General features: G+C 37.4%; 1 protein-coding gene across 1 annotated transcript in view; it reads left to right on the top strand.

Annotated features, from left to right (window-relative positions):
- The window catches only part of ARID2 (AT-rich interaction domain 2), a 196,032-nt gene that overhangs the window by 169,154 nt on the left and 2,860 nt on the right, over nucleotides 1-24,018 (top strand). The window contains exons 17-21 of the mRNA XM_017529648.2: nucleotides 8,208-8,346; nucleotides 8,438-8,523; nucleotides 10,163-10,286; nucleotides 10,371-10,462; nucleotides 23,758-24,018. The exon at nucleotides 23,758-24,018 is cut by the window's right edge and continues 2,860 nt beyond it. Coding sequence (XP_017385137.1) covers nucleotides 8,208-8,346; nucleotides 8,438-8,523; nucleotides 10,163-10,286; nucleotides 10,371-10,462; nucleotides 23,758-23,902 — 586 coding nt within the window. The 3' untranslated portion in view covers nucleotides 23,903-24,018. The remainder of the gene's footprint in view (nucleotides 1-8,207; nucleotides 8,347-8,437; nucleotides 8,524-10,162; nucleotides 10,287-10,370; nucleotides 10,463-23,757) is intronic.

Below are 24,018 nucleotides of genomic sequence, written 5' to 3'. Positions count from 1 at the left end.
TCTAGTATCCTTTCCGAATTTATTTGCCAATATTTAAAAAACGATATAATAGATACTGTATGTAAAAGTATACCACAGTTTTTACCTAGTAATACATCTGCGTATAGTACCCTGAGTAAACAATTATGTATTATGACATAGAAGGAAAAAAATCAGGTCTTTTGTGTTAGACATACCAGGTTTCAAATCCTAGTTCTGTTACTTAGCTGTATAATTCTGGAAAAGTTACTTTTTGAAAGCATATTTCCGGCTGGGTGCAATGGCACATGCATGTAATCCCAGCACTTTGGGAGGCTGAGGCAGTGGATCACGAGGTGAGGAGTTCAAGACCAGACTGGCCAACATGGTGAAACCCCATCTCTACTAAAAAGTACAAAAATTAGCTGTGCATGGTGTCTTGTGCCTGTAATCCCAGGTACTTGGGAGGCTGAGATAGTAGAATTGCTTGAACCAGGACCCGGGAGGTGGAGGTTGCAGTGAGCCTAGATCGCACCACTGCACTCCAGCCAAGGCTACAGAGTGAGACTCCATCTCAAAAAAAAAAAAAAAAAAAAAAAAAAAAAAAAAAAAAAAAAAAAGGAAAAAAGAAATGAAAGTACATTTCCTCAGCAGTAAAGGGATAATTTTACATTCAGAGAGCAGTTATGGAACTCAAATAAGATGATGTATGTGAATATGCCAGATACATAGTAAGTTCTGAGCAAACATAAGTTCTGGTAGAGAGGTACTCTGCGCTGTGTGCAGCTTTGTCAAGAGCAGTGTAAAGTGATAATACTACCATATCTTTCAAGGAGAACAAATGAATATCTAAGCTAGAATTTAAAAGTTTGAAATTATTTGGTATGCTTTTTTTTATTAAAACCACACAGATACACACATCATCATTTATTTTTATCTCCAAGCTTAGGTATAGCTTATTGAGAATAACATTGTTGGCCAGGCACAGTGGCTCACACCTATAATCCCAGCACTTTGGGAGGTCAAGGTTGGCAGATTGCTTGAGGTCATGAGTTGAAGACCAGCCTGGCCAACATGGTGAAACCCAGTGTCTACAAAAAAATACAAAAATTAGCTGAGCGTGTTGGTGGGGGCCTATAATCCCAGCTAATGAACCTGGGAGGCGGAGGTTGCAGTGAGTGGAGGTTGTGCCACCGAACTCCAGCCCGCTCGACAGAATGAGATTCTGTCTCAAAAAAATAAATAAATAAATAACAACATTGTTATAATACCTGAATTGTACAAATCAATTTTCCTGGCACTTTTCAAATGTGAACTATTGTTTCAGCCCAATATTCATATTTTTTTGCAGGTACACATTTTAAAAACATTTTAAAACAAAGTTCCTGATAATTCATTTTTATATTTTACTATGTAAAGTAAGTGACTGCTTCACAGACCAGTAGGTTAATAGCAGTTGATGTGGGAAGTTCAAAGAGCAAATACAGAAATCTTTTCCTATAATAGTTATTAGTATTAGGAGGAAAGGAAAGGAGTTAGAATGAAGGGCACTTGGTTTGGGTCATTTTCCATGTGAACCCTTTCCTATATTTGGGATATTTCCTACAATTTCAGTCTTAGTAGGAGGCAGGACCCATCTTTGTGCAAGAGCCCCCCAAAAAGGCCAAATACTTTCTTCCTCTCCTATTGTCATTGGCATCTACACTAGTCAATCAGTTGTTCCCACCTATGACTTCTAATATGGATTGACTGTAGCATAGAAGCTGAGGTTGGAGGATTCATTCTTGTAGGAACAGCAATATTTTGTTTCCAAGAATACCAGTACTGATTTTCAGTTTTCTAATTTGTATTTATAATGTGTTATTATGTATTAAGGAAATAAATTAATTCTCTTAATAGTGAAGTTAGTACTTTTTTTTTGCATTTTCTCTAGTTGCATTTTGAACTTTTGCAACTAGATAAAATTGGGTTAGTCTCTCACCAAAGTTGTTGGTATATTTTTTCCCCCAAATTTCAGCAGCTTGTTACTAAATCTTATTTGAATATAAAATAATGCATGCTGTTGATATTTCTTTTGACATAGAATATATCTAAAACAGATGCAAAGGGTTGAGGTAGAAGTTCATGGTTCTATAACCAGTAAGAGAGCCTTTTCTTTTCAACTGAAATATGTTTCCAGTATGAATTTTTTGGATGCATAGTCTTACGTATACACTTATGTGCATTTATTAACATTTGTGTGCCATTCTACTTTTAAACTAGAATATTCCTGCAAAAAAAAAAACCTCTTGCATTTTAAGTCAAGTGGGTTTGTTTATTTGTTTGTTTGTTTTAGCAGGAAGGCTGTAAAGAAGGATATGGAATACTTTTTAGCCACCAAAGAAAAATAGTCTGCCAAGACCTTGAGTGACTAAGACAACTCCAAATGAAACTATCTGTATTGTGCATTCTCACACTGCTGTAAAGAATTGCCCAAGACCGGATAATTTGTAAAGGAAAGAAGTTAATTGACTCACAGTTCTGCAGGGCTGGGCAGGCCTCAGGGAAGCTACAATTATGACAGAAGGGGAAGCAAACATGTGCTTCTTCACATGGTGACAGAGAGAAGTGCCAAGCAAACAGGGATAAGCTTTTTATAAAACCATCAGATCTCATGAGTACTCATTGACTTTCACAAGAACAGCATTGGGGGTAATCATTCCCATGATTCAGTTACCTCCCTCTGGGTCCCTCCTGTGACATGATTTTGGGAACTACAATTCAATATGAGATTTGGGTGGGGACACAGCCAAACCATATCATTTTGCCCCTGGGCCCTCCCCAGATCTCATGTCTTCACATTTCAAAACACAATCATGCCTTTCCAAGAGTCCTCCAGAGTTTTAGTTCATTGCAGCATTAACTCAGAAGTCCAAGTCCAGAGTCTCATCTGAGACAAAGAAAGTCCCTTCTGCCTATGAGCCTATAAAGTCAAAAGCAGTTAGTTACTTCCTTGATACAGTGCAGGTATAGGCATTGTTCCAAATGGGAGAAATTGGCCAAAACAAAGAGGCTGCAGGCTCCATGGAAGTCAAATCCAATAGGGTAGTCATTAAACCTTAAAGTTCCAAAATGATCTCCTTTGACTCCATGTTTCACACCCAGGTCATGCTGACGCAAGAAGCGGGCTCCCACAGCCTTAGGCAGTTCTGCCCCTGTGGCTTTGCAAGGTACAGTTTCCCTCCCAGCTGCCTTCATGGGTTGTCATTGAGTGTGGCTTTTCCAGGTGCATGATGCAAGCTGTCTGTTTATCTACCATTCTGGGGTTTGGAGGATGGCAGCCCTCTTCTCACAGCTCCACCAGGCAGTGCCCCAGAGGAGACTCTGTGTGGGGGCTTGACCTACCCTAGCAGAAGTTCTCCATGAGGGCTCCGCCCTTGCAGCAAACTTCTGCTTGGACATCCAGGTGTTTCCATACATCCTCTGAAATCTAAGCAAAGGCCCCCAAACCTCAATTCTTGACTTTCATGCACCCACAGGCTTAACACCACATGGAAGCTGCCAAGGCTTTGGACTTGCACCCACTGAACCCACGGCCCAAGCTATACCTTGGCCCTTTTTAGCCATGGCTTGAACAGCTGGGATCTAGGGCATCAAGTCCCTAGGGTGCACACAACAGGGGGTGCTTCGGCCTGGCCCAGGAAATAATTTTGTCCTCCTAGTCCTCTGGGGAGAGGCTGCTGTGAAGGTCTCTGACGTGCCCCAGAGACATTTTCCCCATTGTCTTGGTGAATAACAACCAGCTCCTTGTTACTGATGTAAATTACTGCAGCAGGCTTAAATTTCTCCCCAGAAAATGGGTTTCATTTCAGGAAATTTGTACCTGGTAGCCTATGGGAATATTTGTTCAGTTGAACCAAACAGTTCTTCACTGGAATAAAAGAAAATAGAATATGGCTGAAGGGAAATTAAATGAAAGAATAGAAACTAATCCTGAGCTTGCACTACAATGATTTAAATAATAAGCAGGAAACTAATCATTATAAATTATAGCAATGATATAATTGAAAAAAATATTTTCTTTAGATTGCCAGTGACAGAGAAAAATGTCCAAAACTGTTGTTACAATAACTATATTAAATATTACATTTTGCATTGTTTTGCCAGATATTATAAATTCTGGTTCCTTTCTTTGGAAAAAGTAGAAGGATCAAAGAAAAAGTGTTTCTATCGTTGTTTCTAGTTAGAATAACTTTTTTTTATACTTAAGTGTGGGATTCAGTAGAAGGGAAAAGGTAAAAGATGCAAAAGGGATTAATTTAGGAAGGAGCATAGTAGAATCCAGTGTTGTAGGAAAAAGACAGGTTCTTGTCACACAGTGAGGAAAGATTAGGCTCATAGACACATAGAAGTGTGAGGAATGGAATTTATTTGATGAGGATGGAAAAGGAAAAACAACTCAGCAAAGTGAGATGGAGTCCTTCTAACCGGTTTTCCACCTCACAGATTGAATCCCAGGTTACCACACAGGAACAGGAGTGGCCATCCATTTACCCGCTGCAAATGGCACGAAGTTCCCAAGGCTCCTCCCCATCCTCCCAGTGCATAGGCTGGTCAGAGATTCTTCAGGGAGCCCTTTTAACTTGGCTGTCTCACTAATACATAAGTGAAGGAGTTAACCCAGGAAATAGTAGCTACATTTGGCTGAGATCCAAGGGATAGAAAGGATGAATAATGACTAAAGACATAATGTAGAGAAGAAAGTTAAAGAAGCTCTAATAAAATAAACTTGTGTTTTCAGTAATAAAGCTTTTTTTCAGAGACATAAATGTAAGATATTGTCTCTAAATTCACAAATTCTCACAAGTACAGAGGAAGACAAGCTGTAAAATAAGATTGAAGTTCAGTTTTTAACCGAAGTTGAATTGCAGACAGTTTCTATGGAGAATATTTTCAGAGGGAGAAATGAATAAAATTAGTTGCGAGTGATGGTGAGTGTTGATTGCTAATGGAGGCCATTAATTTGAAGGTGGACCTTGAAATTCATTACTGAGCAAAGCATTAATGAGCAAAGCTTGGCAATTGTTATAGTTATGGAGAAGGTCTCAGAGTAGAGGATTAGCAAGATGGGCAGGTGAAGAGACAAGAGGTTACCTGTACCACCACTACCCCTTACCAGTACTACTGCTGCTACTACTGATCATGATGACAATAGCCGTTATTTATGGCCTACTATTTTCCAAATAGATTTATAAATATTATCAAATTTAAGCCTCACACCCATCTTGAAAACTGGATTCTCAGTGAATAAAATAAGTTTCAGAGGAATATTTTTTTGCCCAGAGCTATTGCCTATGGTTCTACACATTAAAGGGGAAATTATTCACATTATATGTGGCATATGTTGTATATTTATTACAATAATTTTTCAGCACAAGGCAGTAAAGTATCTTAAGGAAGAGTATTTTAATTTGTACAAAGGGGCCAGGCATGGTGGCTCACACCTGTAATCCAGCACTTTGGGAGGCCAAGGCAGGCAGATCACTTGAGGTCAGGAGTTCGAAACCAGCCTGGCTGACATGGCGAAACCCTGCCTTTACTGAAAAATACAAAAAACAACCATGTGTTATGGTACATGCCTGTAATCCCAGCTACTTGGGAGGCTGAGGCAGAAGTATCGCTTGAACTTGGAAGACAGAGGTTGCAGTAAACTGAGATTGTGCCACTGCACTCCAGCCTGGGCAACAGAGTGAGACGGTGTCTCAAAAATTAATATAATTTATATGAAGTTATATTAGCCTGGAGTGGCAGCAGTATATAAAATTATATCAGTAACAGTCCTAGTTTTGTTTAAAAACACATACATACTCAGAAAGCTTGAAGTATTCTTCATTCTGGCTATATCACAGGTAATTTTTATTTTTGTTATTTTTGGATATTCTTGAATTTTCCCAGTTTCCTCAAATGAACATATTGTTTATGATTTATGGGTTGGTGGTAGGGAGTGGAGGAGATCACTGGAGTAGTTTTAGTAATAGTTTTGTAGACATGACAGTAACGGTAGCATTCTGCTTCATCTCTTACTCTTCTCCCAACCCATCCAATAAAAATCAATAATGTTCTGAAAACTCAGTATCTGTTTGCTTTACATTTCTTTAGAGTTTAACCTCCAATATTACATGTAAACTTTTAAAATTCAGGTATCAGCCAGGCGCGGTGGCTCACACCTCTAATCCCAGCACTTTGGGAGGCCAAGATGGGCAGATCACGAGGTCAGGAGTTTGAGACCAGTCTGGCCAACATGGCAAAACCCTATCCCTACTAAAATTAAAAAAAAATTAGCCGAATGTGGTGGCAGGCACCTGTAGTCCTGGCTACTTGGGAGGTTGAGGCAGGAGAATCACTTGGACCCAGGAGGCAGAGGTTGCAATGAATTGAGGTGGTGCCAGTGCACTCCAGCCTGGACAACAGAGCAAAACTCCATTATTCAGGTATTTAATGGATTTGGAACCCTTAACTACTTTTCACCTTCATGTGATTATTGCAACCAGCTTCATTCATAGTTATATTGAAACTTTACCTTGAACCACCACCACAGTTTATAGCTTTTATGACCAGAGTAGTTAGAGAGAAAATAGAGTTGGAATGAAGGAAAGAATAGTAGATTAGAAAGAAAAATAGACTCTTTTGGACAGATGGAATTATGAACACTTATATCTGTTGTCTTAAAATTATACACACATTATTGTGTATATTTAGTAATTAAAATTACTCTAAGGAAGTGCTATCCTTTTTCCTGTGGCTGCTAAATTCACCATTTCTTTTTTCTTTTTTTCTTTTCTTTCTTTCTTTTTTTTTTTGAGAGGCAATCTCTGTCACCCAGGCTGCAGTGCAGTGGCACGATCTCAGCTCACTGAAACCTCTGCCTCCCGGGTTCAAGCGATTTTCCTGCCTCAGCCTCCCAAATAGCTGGGACTACAGGCATGTGCCACCACACTCAGCTAATTATTTGTATTTTTAGTAGAGATAGTTTCACCGTGTTAGCCAGGATAGTCTTGATCTTCTGGCCTCGTGATCTGCCCACCTTGGCCTCCCAAAGTGTTGGGATTAAAATAGACATTGTGAATAGTGAGCAGTAGTACATTTGAATTTTGGTTTCCGGGTGTACATGTGTATGTGTGTCTAGGCAAGATTGCAATTAATGATTTAATAGTATCTAGGTAATACCTTAAAAACACAACAAGAAATGCCTCCTTGTAGCAAAAACTAGTATGTATAACAAAACTCAAGTCATATTTCATATTGATGAATTAGCATTGTGAGTTCTGAGAATTAAATAAAATCCCAAAACTTAAAATGTATTTACTGATTTTAGTCTCACAATAAACTTTTGTAAGTATTTATATATCTGCATGTGAATGGAAATTTAAGTATATAACTTACTCTTTCAGACATTCTGTTTTATAATTCAGTATTTAATTACTTTGTTGATTAAATTTTATTTTAAAATGTTAGTCCTTTTTGAAGGAATATTAATTTGGAATACTGGATATATGTTACACTTTAAAAACTGGTTCAAATATAGATATGTTTATATGACAGCCATAAAAAAATCAAATTCTTAGAGATCTCTACCATAGATCTTAAAAATACTGATTACACAAACATTTGAGTTACTAATTAATAGTTGAAGCCTTTTAATATCTTCTTTGCTGTCAAGATTCCAGTGTTCTCTCTCATTTCCATATTGTCTAATTAATAAAGGAGAATGAAATACAACTTTCTTCAGTTTTGTGTCCTTAGCCACCTACCCACATCATAGGGTATATGCTGGAGAAGTGAGGGACAGGACTTAAAAACCTGGACAGACATATAAATGTGAACTTAAAAGGCAGACTTCATAAAACTTAGAGAATTTGAACTGTTTGATTGGATATGCTTGAGTTATATGTAATATGAAATCTAGTAAATGAGCAATTTATAAAAGTATAAATTGAGTATAAAAGTATAAAAGTATAATACAGTATGGTATTTGTTTATAAGATTATGTTTTATGGTGTTTTTAAATGATACTTCATTCACTTTCAAGAGATTTTTAGTCAGCCTTCATTGAAGGTAGGGAATTAGGAATAAGGGATGTTAAAACAAATTACCAAAAGTGTTCAGTGTGACTGATGATTCTACTTGGAAATATAAGCAGAGAAATTTTTGAAATAGTTTCAAAATATACTTGAATACATCCAAGTGTCTACTACTTTTATTTTTCATAGGTGGTTTCAGACACCCTCACAGGTTTTCTACCATGCAGCAACTGAACATGGAGGAAAAGATGTATATCCAGGGCAGTGTCTTTGGGAAGGTTGTGAGCCTTTTCAGCGACAGCGGTTTTCTTTTATTACCCACTTGCAGGTACAGTTTTTAAATACTGTTTGATCAGTAATTCATTTGACTGCATTAAGGATTTTGATATGCATTCTCTTATTTCCTTTTTCCCAAAAAGGATAAGCACTGTTCAAAGGATGCCTTGCTTGCAGGATTAAAACAAGATGAACCAGGACAAGCAGGAAGTCAGAAGGCTTCTACCAAGTAAGGAAAATGAGTTTACTTCCTTTTGTACATACAAAGAGAAACTAGATAAAACACAAGAACAGTGAAATGCAACTTAGCATATTAGGAGGCCAGAAACCTGGGTTTCTAGTCCTGCTCTGCCATGAATCAGCAATGTGACGCTGTTCAAATTGCTTAAATTCTCTTGCCATCACTTCTCCTTTTGGCTGGACGTTGTGGTCTGTAAAGTACCTTTAAGCTCTAACACTGATGCTGTTTTGATAAACTAGTCAGTCATTGGAAGTAATGACAGATGATATATGAGAAATGCTTTGTAAACTAAAGATGTGTTTGGTTCTTTGTCCTGTAGGAGAGTAATCATCTATTTGATAATGGCAAAGAGATTTCATATCTTGTAATTATTAAAATACACACACACACACACACACACACACACGTAACACTAGTTTACAGTTTAAAGATTGCTTTTATGAGGCCAGATACAATGGCTCATGCCTGTAATCCCAACACTTTGGGAGGCCACGGCAGGTAGATCACCTAAGGTCAGGATTTTGAGATTAGCCTGGCCAACATGGGGAAACACCATCTCTACTAAAAAATACAAAAATTAGCTAGGGATGGTGATACGCACCTGTAATCCCCACTACTTGGGAGGCTGAGGCAGGAGAATTGCTTGAACCTGGGAGACGAAGGTTGCAGTGAACCAAGACTGCACCATCGAACTCCAGCCTGGGCGACAAGAGCAAAACTTCATCTCAAAAAAAAAAAAAAGATTGCTTTTATGTTATCTTATTTAATATTCAGAATTAGCTTAAAATAATTTAATATTCAGAATTAGTAAAAGTGTATCAGAAATACCTCCACTTCTCAGATGTGAAAAGAAATACTGAAAGTCATGCAGCCAGTTACAGTGTCAGAAACAGGGTTTTCTCATATATGAGTCATTATTCTCCATCGCTGTCTCACCAGAGCACACAGATAATGATGCACTTTATCTGCTTGGCCAAAAAAATCTACAGCAGTTTGAATCTTATTTTACATAAAATCATCTCAGCACTTCTTTCATTCTGTGTCTTTCATAAAGAACAGAACTATAGTGAAAGAATTGACTGAAAGTATTAAGTAATGATGAAATTTAAGATATGTAAGTAATAGTTTGAAATGTAGTATTTAGCATAATTCCATGTTATCATACTCTCTTTTCCGGGAGGACCAGTAACAGTACCTTCTTAGGTAATATTACTTTACTCTCAGGTACCATTTAGAGAAATTTTGTAGCAAAATTTGTAGACTATTTTCTTCTTTGTTAAAATCTTCACATTATATCCAAAGATGAGAAAGCTGTAACTTTGATGCTATGTTGAATTTGTCTTGATTGCATACTTATACAATACAGTAATTTTAAAGATGGAATATCTGTTGTTTGATTTAAAATTGATAGATTGGAAAATAAAGGACTTGAAACTTCACCTTGATACTAAGAGCCCATTCGCCTAGGCTGTCACAGAGCATAAACATTAATGCTAAACCACTGGACCTTTAATCACCCTGTAGACACAATTTAAAGCAACCAGCTTAAAGGGGTTGGCAGGATGGTCATAGTTGTCAGTCTGCTGCAGTATCATGTTAACTATCTGTCTCTCTCTGACCAATTTAGGCAGCCAGCTGTAGGGGGCACAAGCTCAACTCCTAGAGCACAAAAGGCCATTGTGAATCATCCCAGTGCTGCACTTATGGCTCTGAGAAGAGGATCAAGAAACCTTGTCTTTCGAGATTTTACAGTAAGCATGCCTTGAAACCCTTATCTGTAAAAGTCTGAGCCCTGTATAATTTAGATCTTATTCTTTCTTCCCTTTCTTTTTAAGGATGAAAAAGAGGGACCAATAACTAAACACATCCGACTAACAGCTGCCTTAATATTAAAAAATATTGGTAAATATTCAGAATGTGGTCGCAGGTGAGTAATGTTTTCCATACCCAAAGTGAATTTAGTTTATTTTATTTTTACATATAAGTTAATAAAATTAGATAACTGTATTTTCCTCATTGTTTTTCCCATCAATTTTGCAAATACATCCAAAAATTTATGCCAGGGTCAGGTCATCATGAACTCTTAAGTCAAAAATAAATAGTTAACCAAAAGGTGGTCCTTTAAGTTGTTTTATTAAGTTAATTTTTCTTACTGGCCATAGAATTTAGGACAAACAGTAGCTCCACTAAAGAGGAAACTTGGGAGTTTATTGGGGGAGAACAAAGGAATTGATCATTTGAATCATGTGGAATCCAAATGAAATTTAGTTTGACAGTTTGCATTTTCATGTACCCATCAAAGTCATAAATAATGTTAAGGTGTATGTGTAATACTATGAAGTTTTAAAAGTTAACTTTCCAATGGACTTAAAGCAACAGAAAACTGAGGATTTTGTAGATCTACAGAAGCCAGGAGAGAGAACTCATTAATTCCTGAGAGAAAAAATATAGAATATTCTGTCAATTCCTTTTCTTCTTCAGTTACTTTTCTAGAATTTTTCCTACATCTTCAACTGACCTGTCTTGGGCTGCGTCTCTGAGAAGTTGTCCTCAGATGCATCTTGTGTTCCTCATAGTCACTTTCCATCTCAGGCTCTCCTTTCACATAATATTAGTTCTATCTCCTTAATGTATTTTGAATTCGTGTTAGTTCTTTCCTATAACCCTGTTCTACCTTGTTTAAGATCTTTTATCTCTCTCTCTCTCTCTCTGTGTGTGTGTGTGTGTGTGTGTGTGTGTGTGTGTGTGTGTGTGTATTTTATTGCACTTTAGGTTCTGGGGTACATGTGCAAAACATGCAAGATTGTTGCATAGGTACATACATGGTAATGTGGTTTGCTGCCTTCATCCCCCCGTCACCTATATCTGGCATTTCTCCCCCTGTTACCCCTCTCCAAGCTCCCCAGCCCCTGCTGTCCCGCCCCTGTTTCCTCCCAACAGACCCCAGTGTGTGATGCTCCCTCCCTGTGTCCATGTGTTCTCATTGTTCAACACCCATCTATGAGTGAGAACATGTGGTGTTTATTTTTCTGTCCTGTGTCAGTTTGCTGAGAATGATGGTTTCCAGATTCATCCATGTCCCTACAAAGGACACAAACTCATTACTTTTTATGGCTGCATAGTATTCCATGGTGTATATATGCCACATTTTCCTTGTCCAGTCTATCGTCGATGGGCATTTGGGTTGATTCCAGGTCTTTGCTATTGTAGACTGTGCCGCAATGAACATACGTGTGCATGTGTCTTTATAATAGAACAGTTTATAATCCTTTGGGTATATACCCAGTAATGGGATTGTTGGGTCAAATGGAATTTCTATTTCTAGGTCCTTAAGGAATTGCCACACTGTCTTCCTCAATGGTTGAACTAATTTACACTCCCACCAACAGTGTAAAAATGTGCCTATTTTTCTACCTCCTCTCTGGCATCTGTTGTCTCCAGATTTTTTAATGATCGCCATTCTAACTGGCATGAGATGGTATCTCAATGTAGTTTTGATTTGTATTTCTCTAATGACCAGTGATGATGAGCATTTTTTCATATGTTTGTTGGCCTCACGTATGTCTTCTTTTGTAAAGTGTCTGTTCATGTCCTTCACCCACTTTTGAATGGGTTTGTTTGTTTGTTTCTTGTAAATCTGTTTTCGTTCTTTGTAGATTCTGGATATTAGCCCTTTGTCAGATGAGTAGATTGCAAAAATTTTTTCCCATTCTGTTGGTTGCTGGTTCACTCTAATGATTGTTTCTTTTGCTGTGCAGAAGCTCTGGAATTTGATTAGTTCCCATTTGTCTGTTTTGGCTTTTGTTGCCAATGCTTTTGGTGTTTTATTCATGAAGTCCTGGCCTATGCATATGTCCTGAATGGTTTTGCCTAGGTTTTCTTCTAGGGTTTTTATGGTGTTAGGTATTATGTTTAAATCTTTAATCCATCTGGAGTTAATGTTAAAGTATCAGGAAGGGGTCCAGTTTCTGCTTTCTGCACATGGCTAGACAGTTTTCGCAACACCATTTATTAAACATAGAGTCCTTTCCCCATTGCTTGTTTTTGTCAGGTTTGTCAAAGATCAGATGGTTGTAGATTTGTGACATTGCCTTCAAGGCCTCTGTTCTGTTCCATTGGTCTATATCTCTGTTTTGGTACCAGTACCATGCTGTTTTGATTACTGGAGGCTTGTAGTATAGTCAGGTAATATGATGCCTCCAGCTTTGTTCTTTCTGCTTAGAATTGTCTTGACTATGCGAGCTCTTTTAGTTCCATGTGAAGTTTAAAGTGGCTTTTTCCATTTCTGTGAAGAGGTTCATAGGTATCTTGATGGGGATAGCATTGAATCTATAAATTACTTCGGGCAGTATGGTCATTTTCACAATACTGATTCTTCCTAACCATGAGCATGGAATGTTTTTCCATCTGTTTGTGTCCTCTCTTATTTCCATGAGCAGTGGTTTGTAGTTTTTATAATATTTTTTACAATGACCTTTAAACTGAATTTTCTAAGCATAAAAACTGGTTTCAGTTATAAAAGAAAAAATGAATTTGACTATATTGTTTTAAGATTTCTGTAACTTGAATGTGAATAACATTTAAAGCTAAAGTTTTAAAAGGTATTTGTAATGACAAATGTTACTGTATTTTATCAAGTATAAATGAACAAGAAAAAATGTTAACACTTAAGTCTTTTTTTTTTTTTTTTTTTTTTTTCCAGAAAAAAGGAATGTAAAGGTTTAGTAACCATATAAGAATACCAGTGTCTTCATGATTTAGTTCATAACATTTCTTTCTACTTTTCTTTGTTTCCCTCCTCACCCCTTATTTTTGTTTCATAACCTACATTTCAGTGAAACTGAGCTGCATGCAAGTTCCTAATCACATTGGGTTCTTTCAAGTCACACTTTGTACCTTTGTTCCAATGCTCATACTATTCTCTCTGCCTAGAATGCCCTCCTCCCTGTGTTGCCCACCTGTTGAATATCTGCTTACTCTTCATGATTCAGCTTAGACATGAGTTTCTTTGTGCAGCATTTCCTTTGCTCTATTCCCCTTCCCTACCGAGCTTGTTCTCCTCTATTTTTATAACATGTCTATCTGAAGACTTTTAATCTCATTGTTTTGAAAATGGTTTTTTATGTAGCTTTTTTCCCTATGGAACTATGTGCAGAGACTTCCTCTGATTAATCTTTATAGCTTGAACACTTAGCACAGTGCCCAACACATTATAATCTCTACCTCCTATTCATCCTTTAAGATTCAACTCAGTGGTTACTGCTTCCTTTCCTGACATCTTCCTCACTACCTTAATCCTGACTTGGAGTATAGTACATATTCCCTACTGCCCCATGCATTGCATGTTACCATCTTAGATGATGAGCTCTTTGAAGGTAGGGATTGAGTATTTTCATCTTTATATCTTTAGTGCCTAGCATAGTGTTAGCAATATGAAAGTCATTCAGAAAATATTTGATTGATAGACAGGTGGTGGGAAGTTCATTTTCTCTTAGTGTTCTGATCTGGAATTTGTGTAGAAAATTGGAATTCTAAAAACAACTTTGTAATTTTTTTAAGGGCCTCTTCTTGACATTGAAATTGCACGTCTTACGTTTATAGCAAAGCTTCTTTGCCTAGATCTAATAAAATGTTGAGCCAAAAGTTTTCATTTCACTGGTTTTGTTTTGTTGATTTTCTTGTTTTATTTAGGTCTAAACTTTTCAAGTATTTTTGGCATCTTCAGTTCCTGTGACGTTAGAATAGTAGAATCATATGAGTTAAGATAATCCATTAAGTCTTTATATTCACTCTCCCAATCCAGGTTGAAATCACCAGTGTAGAACTTCTGTTGAACATCTCCACTGCTGGGGAGTTTTGCCTGAACAAGAGTACTGGTAGAAAATCTGGCAGAACCCACATGTGTGGAGAGAGTGTAAAAACCAGACAGCTGCAAAAGATAATTCTCTCTTGATATTTCTCTAGTGGAATAGTATGAAGCTGGCCGTTGTAGCTCATGCCTGTAATCCTAGCACTTTAGGAAGCTGAGGCGGACAGATTCCTTGAGCCAGGAGTTCGAGAGCAGCCTGGGCAACATGGCGAAACCCCATCTATACAAAAAATTTTAATAATTAGCTGGGTTTATGGCGTGCATCTGTGGTCCTAGCTATTGGGGAGGCAAGGTGGGAGGAGCACTTGGGCCTGGGAAGTGGAGGTTGCAGTGAGTCGTGCTCATACCACTGCATTCCAACATGGGCAACAGAGTGAAACTCTGTCTAAAAAAAAAAAAAGAAGTAATGTAGAATGTGATCTTTTAAACTCAAGAAAAAGTAGCGGGGTGCTGTGACTGATGGTAATCCCAGCACTTTGGGAGGCCAAGGTAGGTGGATCACGAGGTCAGGAGTTCTAGACCAGCTTGGCCAACATGGTAAAACCCTGTCTCTACTAAAAATACAAAAATTAGCCAGGTGTAGTGCTGTGTGCCTGTATTCCCAGCTATTCCAGAGTCTGAGGCAGGAGAATTGCTCGAATCCAGGAGGCCTCTTAGGTTACAGTGAGCCGTGATCATGCCACTGCATTCACAGAGCAAGACTCTGTCTTAAAAAAAAGAAGAAGAAGAAAAAAACAAATAAGATACATGGAAATATACCCTCATTATTATAGAAGAATATCCTGAACAGTAGGAAAATGTCAGCATTTTTTTATTTGAAATTCAGAATCTGATAGTTTGAATAATATAAAATGTTTAATGCATCTCATCTCCATTCTGATTAAGCTTGAGCTCTCAAAAAATGCATTATATTTGCCTTCTTTTGATGTATCTTTAGTGTGTAATACAGGGTCTTATTTAAAAATCAAATAGTGCGTTTCTCTAATGAACAATACAAAAACAAAATTAAGAAAATGATTCCATTTATTTATTTGTTTATTGAGACAGAGTTTTGCTCTTGTCGCCCAGGCTGGAGTGCAATGGCGTGATCTTGGCTCACTGCAACTTCCACCTCCCAGGATCAAGTGATTCTCCTGCCTCAGCCTCCCAAGTGGCTAGGATTACAGGCACCTACCACCACACCCGGCTAGTTTTTGTATTTTTAGTAGAGACAGGGTTTCACCATGTTGCCCAGGCTGGTCTTGAGTTTCTGACCTCCAGTGACTCGCCTGCCTTGGCCTCCAAAGGCCTGGGATTGCAGGTGTGAGCCTTCGTGCCTGGCCAGTAATACCATTTACAATAGCATCAAAAAGAGTAAAATACTTAGGGATTGTCTTAATCAAAGATGTAGACGATTTATACACTGAAAACTATAAAAGATTACTGAAAGAAATTAAAGAATATATAAACAACTGGAAAGATTTCTCATATTCATGGATTGGAAGACTTAATTTAGGTGAGATGTCAGTACTCCCAAAGTGTCCTACAGATTCAGTGTGACCCCTGTCAAAATCCCAATGATTTTTGAAGAAATAGAAAAATTCAGTTAGGTGTGAGTGACAAGATTTGAGGGTTGCAGATGCAGTTTCCTGTTTTCGTCGTATAGACAGGGAAGCTCTTCTGCAGAGATGGTCAACATACCTAAAACCTGAAGAACCTTCTGTAAGAAGTGTGGCAAGCATCAGCCTCACAAAAGTGACACCGTATGAGAAGGGCAAGGATTCCTTGTATGCCCAGGGAAAGAGGTCCTATGATTGGAAGCAGAGTGACTGTGGTGGGCAGACAAAGCCAGTTTTCCAAAAGAAGGCTGATGTGGGTTGGCTGTGTACCCACCCAAATCTCATCTTGAATTCCCACGTTGTAGGAGAGACCAGGTGGGCAGTAACTGAATCGAGGGCAGGTCCTTCCTGTGCTGTTCTCATGATTGTGAATAAGTCTCACAAGATCCAATGGTTTTAAAAATGGGAGTTTCCCTGCAAAAGCTTTCTTCTCTTGTCTGCTGCCATGTGAGATGTGCTTTTCACCTTTCGCCATAATTGTGAGGCCTCCCCACCCACGTGGAACTATAAGTCCAGTAAACTTCTTTATTTTGTAAATTGCCCAGTCTTGGGTATGTCTTTATCAGCAGCATGAAAACGGACTAATACAAGGGCTAAAACTACAAAGAAGATTGTGCTAAGGCTAGAATGGGTTGAGCCTAATGGCAAATCAAGAGGATGCTGGCCATTAAGAGATGTAAGCATTTTGAACTAGGAGAAGATAAAGAAGAGAAAGAGCCAAATGATCCAGTTCTAAATTTTGGGATATTTTTATTTTAATTTGAAGAGAAAATGTTGAAGCTATAGAAAAATAAATACAGGGATGATCATACTCAAAAAAACAAAGAAAAATTTATACTAGAATTCATATGTAATCTCAAGAGATCCTGAATAGCAGAAACAATCCTGAGAAAGAACAATGTTGCAGGACTCCCACTTCTGATTTACTACAAAGCTAGCATAATCAAAACAGTGTGGTACTGGCATAAAGACAGTCATAGAGACCAATGGAACAGAAGAGAGGGCCTAGAAGTAAGCCCTCACATATATCAAATGATTTTCCATAAATGTGCCAGTTCTTCATTCAGTTAGGAAAAGACAGATGGCGTTTTCAACAGATAGCATTGAAAAATTTGATATGTATATCAAAAGAATGAATTTGGACACTTACCCTACGCTATATATAAAACCTAAACATAAGAGCTAAAACTATAAAACTCTTAGAAGAAAACGTAGGGCGAAAGCTTCATAATACTGGATTTGGCAGTGATTTCTTGGGATATGACACCAAAGACACAACAAAAGGAAAAACAGACAAACTGGACTTAAGCAAAATTAAAAACTTGTACATCAAAGGACACTATCAGCAGAGTAAAAAGGCAACCCATTAGAATTAGAGAAAATGATTGCAAATCACCTGTCTTGATAAGAAACTAATATCCAGAATATATAGAGAATGCCTAGCTGCTATAGAAAACAGTAGGGCAGCTCCTCAGAAACACAAACATAGAATTATCTGTTTGATCAAGCAGTCCCACTTCTGAGTATATTCACAAATGAAGGCAGGGAATTGAACAGATGTGTATACACCAATATTCATGGCTGTTATTCACAACAGCTAAAAGTTGATGTGGAAGCAATGTGTCTATTGATAGACAAAATGTATTGTGTACATACATTGGAACATTAGTATTACAAAGGAAAAAATTCTTTTTTATTGTAATTTGCGTATAGTAAAGTTCACTCTTTTTAGTGTACATTTCTATGAGCTTTTGGGTTTTAATCCTTGAGACAGGGTCTCACTCTGTTGCCCAGGCTGGAGTACAGTGGTACGATCATGGGTCACTACAGCCTTGACCTCCCCAGGCTCAGGTGATCCTCTCACCTCAGTTTTTGTATTTTTAGTAAAGATGAGGTCTCACCATGTTGCCCAGGCTTGTTTTGAACCCCTGGGCTCAAGCAATCCGCCCGTCTTGGCTTTCCAAAGTGCTAGGATTACAGGCGTGAGCCACTGCCTGGCCTACAAAGGAAAAAAGAGTCTGACTTACGTTCTATGTGAATAAACTTTTAGGACATCATGTTAAGTTAGCATGACACAAAAGGACAAGAACATGGTATGATTTCACTTATGAGATTCCTAGAAGAGTCAAATGCATAGAGACAGAAAGTAGAACAGAGATTACCAGGGGCTTGGGGGAGTTACTGTTTAGTGTATGAGATGATGAAAAAGTTCTGGAGATGGATAGTGGTGATGGTTGTACAACAGAATGAATGTACTTAATACCACTGAACTGTACACTTAAAAGTGGTTTTAAAAAAGTGGTTAAAATAGTAAGTTTTATGTTGTGTATGTTTTGTCACAGTGGAAAAAAACAAAAACACAACAAAGGAAGGATTTGGGGAAAATGGGAAGTGACTGCTAATGGGTATTGGGTTTATTTTAAAGATGATGAAAATATTCTAAAATTGATTGTGGTGATGGTTGCACAATTCCATGAATATACTAAAAATGAGTGAATTTTTGTTGAAATGAGTCAATTGGGCCAGATGTGGTAGCTCATCCCTGTAATCCCAGCACTTTTGGAGGCTGAGGATGTTAGATCATCTGAGGTCAGGAGTTCAAGACTAGCCTGGCCAGCATGGCAAAATGCTGTCTCTACTAAAAAATAAAAATATTAGCTGGGTATTGTGGTGTGCACCTGTTATCCCAGCTACTCAGGAGGCTGAGGCAGGAGAATCACTTTAACCCAGGAGGCAGAGGTTATAGTGAGCTGAGATCGCACCACTGTACTCCAGCCTGGGTGACAGAGCAAGACTGCATCTCAAATAAATAAATATGTAAATATGTAAATAAATAAATAGTATAGTGTGTGAATTATACCTCAATGAAGGTGTTAGAAAAAATAAATTTTAAAAAACCAAATAGTAAAAAACCAAATAGTTACCTACTTCACCACCCACCCTCCACCTCCAAGAGGGTAGCCTGCAACAATCTGAGATAATGCAATTGCCTTCATTTTTTTAAATAATATGCCTATGTTACTATTTCTTATCTAAGTTTACACATTACTTATTGACTCCCCTTTGAAGGAATTGGATACTCTTAAACCTCTCTTCTTCCTACTTTCCCTTTTCTTCATCATATTATTGTTCCATCACAGGCTTTCACTAAATCTTAAGTCAGATACTATTGTTGGATTGTTTGATGATGAGCCAAGTGCTATACCATTTTGTTTTTATTTCTTTTTCTTTTTTTTGAGACAGTGTCTCTTTTTCTCTCTCAGACTGGAGTGCAGTGGTGCGATCTCAGCTCACTACAACCTCTGTCTCCTGGGTTTAAGTGATTCTCCTGCCTCAACAGCCTGAGTAGCTCGGACTACAGGTGCCCACCACTATGCCTGGCTAATTTTTGTATTTTTAGTAGAGATAGGGTTTCACCATGTTGGCCAGGGCTGGTCTCAAACTCCTGACCTCAAGTGATCCACCCACCTCAGCCTCCCAGTGTGCTGGGATTACAGGCGTGAGCCACTGTACCCGGCCTCTTTCTCTCTTTGTATTAGGCCCATAAAAAGCATGAGAGCCATGTTTTTGCTTGGCTTTTTATGGGCCTAATACTGATTTTGCCATGTATTTTAATCAATATATTTCAAGCATATCAATAAGCTGTCCAAATACTAAAACACAGTTGTTAAACCTCTATCAGACTTATGTTTTTAGAATTTTTTTTCCTTGCAAACCGCCCTTCTGCAGTCTGGAGCCTTTCTGTAGTCTAGACTGGTTACTCTCTGTACCTCTTCTCAGGAATTAACTCCATGTTTAATCCCTTTTTGTTGAGTCCCATTTATTTCCTTTTCTTGTTTTACTCTCTCATCATGCAAAAGCAAATCCATCAATATTTAAGACCCTGCATACCTAAAAATGACTGTAGTCTACCTTACTCTTGATAGTTGTTGGCTATACATCACATTATAGATTGAAAAACCATTTTCCTTTAAAAATCTGAGAGCATGTGTATTCTAGCACCAGCATTGCTGTTGAGAAAACTAGTGACATTAATCCTTTGCATGTGATCTGTTTTTCCCCTTCTAGAAAGTGTTGTGATCCCTTTATTTCTAAATATTTTGAGGTTTCATCATGATGATGTGTCTTCAGTGGGTGTTTTGTTATTGTTTTTATTGAAATCATTTCATTTTGATGGGTCCTTTCAGTCTGGAAATTTATATTTCTCAGTAATGGGAACTTTTATGGTGTGTTTCTTTTTCTTTTTTCCCTTACTAGCTTTCTGTTTTCTCTCTGTTTAATCTATTTTTTGGAAATTTCCTTAATTTTTAAGAGCTCTTCATTCGTTGCCAGTTGCTACTATTTTATAACATCCTGTTCTTAGTGGTGTTTTCTCATCTCTCTCAGGATATTTACACTGGTAGTTTTGAAGTTTTTTTCCCCCACTCTGTTTATGGTTACTCTTTCCTTGTAATTCCTCAAATTTCTGAGGATTTGGGGTTTACTTCTTCCCCCACCCTTAGACAGAGTCTGGAGTGCAGTGGTGCCATCATGGCTCACTGCAGCCTCCAACCTCCTCAGCTCAAGTGATCCTCCCACCTCAGCCTCCAGAGTAGTTGAGACTACAGGCACATGCCATCATGCCCAACTCATTTTTTAATTTTTTGTAAGGTGGGGTCAAGGGGGTCTCACTATATTTCCCAGTCTGGTCTTGAATTCCTGATCTCAGGCGATCCATCTGCCCCAGTCTCCAAAAGTTCTGGGATTAGGACAGGCATGAGCCACTTACGCCTGGCCAAAAAATAAATTCTTTTACCCTTGGTACTGTTTTGAGGAAAGAATGGAAATAAACTTATTTAAACTTATTTTCTTAGAAGCTGATTTGTATGCTAAATAGTTTTTACCAGTGTTGCTTAGAAATTACTTTTATTATTTGTTAAGGATATTAGAGTTACTCAATGTTTATTCTTCGTCAAATTATCTCAAAAAAATAACGTGAATTTAGAAGTTGGAAGAATATCGTTTTATAAAAAAACAAAGTAGGCATTTTTTTATATTAAAGTGCTTAATTTTTTAAAACCTCAAAAAATTAAGCATATGAATTTATATCAAAAAATTATTGGTTACTTTAAAATCATCTTAGTGGTTTCAGTTTATTCTTTCCAGTTTTATCCATGCAGTATCCAAATAAAAGAATACTTTTTAACATGTGGCTATCAATTTGAAAAATATTATGATTTTGATAACTTTTTGAAACTAGTCTTTTTTCTTTCTTTGTTAAAATGTTCATTGATTGTTGGGGAAAACTGATTTCATTTTATAAAGTTATTTTTATTTTGTGATTTTTTTTTTTTTTTTTTTTTTTTTGAGACAGAGTCTCACTCTGTTGCTGAGGCTGGAGTGCAATGGTGTGGTCTCACCTCACTGCAACCTCCACTTCCCCAGGTTCAAGTGATTCTCCTGCCCCAGCCTCCCAAGTGGCTGGGATTACAGGTGCCTGCCACCACATCTGGCTAATTTTTTGTATTTTTAGTAGAACAGAGTTTTACCTTGTTGGCTAGGCTGGTCTCTAACTCCTGACCTTGTGATCTGCCCACCTTGGCCCCCTAGAGCATTTTGTAAATTTTTAAATCAAGTTTTTTACAACAAAGTTTTCTTTTCCAGAAAGACCATAGAAATTTCATAGTTTTGGCCAGGCATGGTGGCTCACAACTGTATTCCCAGCACTTTGGGAGACTGAGGCAGGCATATTGCCTGAGCACAGGAGTTTGTGACCAACCTGGGCAACATGGTGAAATCCCGTCTCTACTAAAAAAATTTTTAAAAAGCCACACATAGCTATGTACACCTGTAGCCCCAGCTACTCAGGAGGCTCAGGCAGAAGAATTGCTTGAATTCAGGAGGCAGAGGTTGTAGTGAGCCAGGGTCACACCACTGCATTCCAGCCTGGGCAACGGAGTCCATCTCAAAAAAGAAAAAGAAAAAAATTTATAGTTTATTTTAAAATTTGTTAAATAAAATTTTAAAGAAAGTCATGCATAAAGGTTATATAAAACAGAAGTATAAAGTTCAGTGAAGTATCACAAAGTGAACCACTCATATAACTATCTGTCCAAGTTAAGAAATAGAGCACCATCAGTACCACAGAACCCTTTCATGTTTCCCCCAATCTTTCTTCCATCCTCCTCTCTATAAGTGACCACTGTCCTGCTCTGTGACACCAGAGGTTAATTTTGCCTGATTTTGAACTTTCTATAAGTGAAATCATACAGTATATATTATTTTCAGCATTTTTTGAGATTGATTCATGTTGTTGCATGCAGTATTTTATTCATATTATTGTTTTTTGTTTGTTTGTTTGTTTTTCTACTTTTGTTGGACAAATGGGTTATTTCCAGTTTGGGGCTATTAAGAGTAATGCTGCTATGAATATTCTAAACCATTTTTTGGCCATATATGGACATATTTCTGTTGAGTGTTTTCAAAGGATTGGTGACTCATAAGATGTTAAAACTTCACTACATGATGCTAACCGATTCCAAAATGATTTTAATCAATTTACTCTCTCTGTAGAAATGTATGAGAGTCTCAGTTGCTCCATGTACTTGCCAACATTTGGTATTGTAATGATAATATTTAATTTTATCCACTCTTTTGGGTGTGTGATGGTATGTACATATGGAAACTACATAAAACTGAAATGGCCCAAAAAAACATGAAAAGATGCCCAACTCTTTTCAGTCTCATTTTTTTACTCTTTTAAAATTTATTTTCCTTTGCTTTGCTATAGTAAAAGTGACTCCAGTCCCTACATTAAATTTTGATTTTGAGTTTTGGCATCTTTTTCCATAAACGTCTTTTCTATGGTGTTTTTTAATTCAAAATGGACGAATCTTTATTTTCTCTTTTTTTCTCCTGTAGTTTCCTTTGTTCAGAGTTATTTTAATGAAGGCACCAGAGTTCTTGGGTAATCTCATGCTAGCTATTTTTTCTAACATTTAACGAAAAATTTTTCACTCACAGGCAAATATGAAATAAGTTTGCAGTGAAATTTTATATACCTGCCGCCTACCTATTACCATGAATATTTTAGTATACTTGCTTTATCAGATATCTGCTCATTTATTCAGCCCTCAGCATCACTTTTTTTTTGCTAGATGATGCTCACTTTTATAATCTCTCATTATATACATAACCACATCAATATTGTGATCTTTTGGGTAGAAAATTTAAGGTTTGTAAATTTTTAGAAAACAGCTTCTTTTATGGTTAATGGGGTATTGGGGTATTCAGGATATAATTAAGCTAGATGTGGCTCGGTTTCACTTAATGAAGACAAAGAAGCTTTAATTATACCTACAATATAATTTTAATTTCATGTCATCCCTTAAAAGCAACCATTTTATTCCACTCCAGCTGTTTTCTGACACAATTTTCTAAATTTTCTAGAAGCATGAATGAAGATTGAAAAAGAATTTTGCTGTGCAGCCTTCCATATTTAGAAAAGTCCTATGGAGAAAAGACAAACAGAGGTGTTGCCTAATTCTGCCTCGTCCAGTTAGAAAGTCAGTTCAGTTAGGGATGCTTCAAGTTGGCCTCAGTTTATTCTTCTAGTTGTTTCCCAGATGCTTACCACACTTCCTGTAATACTATATTAACATTTACTGGGTGTGGAACTGTGTATTATTTCTATGTTAGTTTTTAAACTCGCAAAATTCATGAAGAATCATCGCTGTGACCTTGGAGACTGACAATCTTCTATATGTTTTTTTGCAGATTGTTAAAGAGACATGAAAATAATTTATCAGTGCTAGCCATTAGTAACATGGAAGCTTCCTCCACCCTTGCCAAATGCCTTTATGAACTTAATTTTACAGTTCAGAGTAAGGAACAAGAAAAAGACTCAGAAATGCTGCAGTGAAAAATAATTCCACTTACACAGTGGGGGACTCAAAGAACGTCAGCCACATTTCACATACTGTTACTGAAGAAAGCACCAAGTCTTAATGGAACAAAGACCATAGAATGAATTATTTT

The sequence above is a fragment of the Cebus imitator genome, unplaced genomic scaffold (assembly GCF_001604975.1).
Source record: "Cebus imitator isolate Cc_AM_T3 unplaced genomic scaffold, Cebus_imitator-1.0 Scaffold2, whole genome shotgun sequence".
Classification (NCBI taxonomy): Eukaryota; Metazoa; Chordata; class Mammalia; order Primates; family Cebidae; genus Cebus; species Cebus imitator.
Note: the sequence above shows the minus strand (reverse complement) of the source record. Positions and strands in the feature narration are given on the sequence as shown.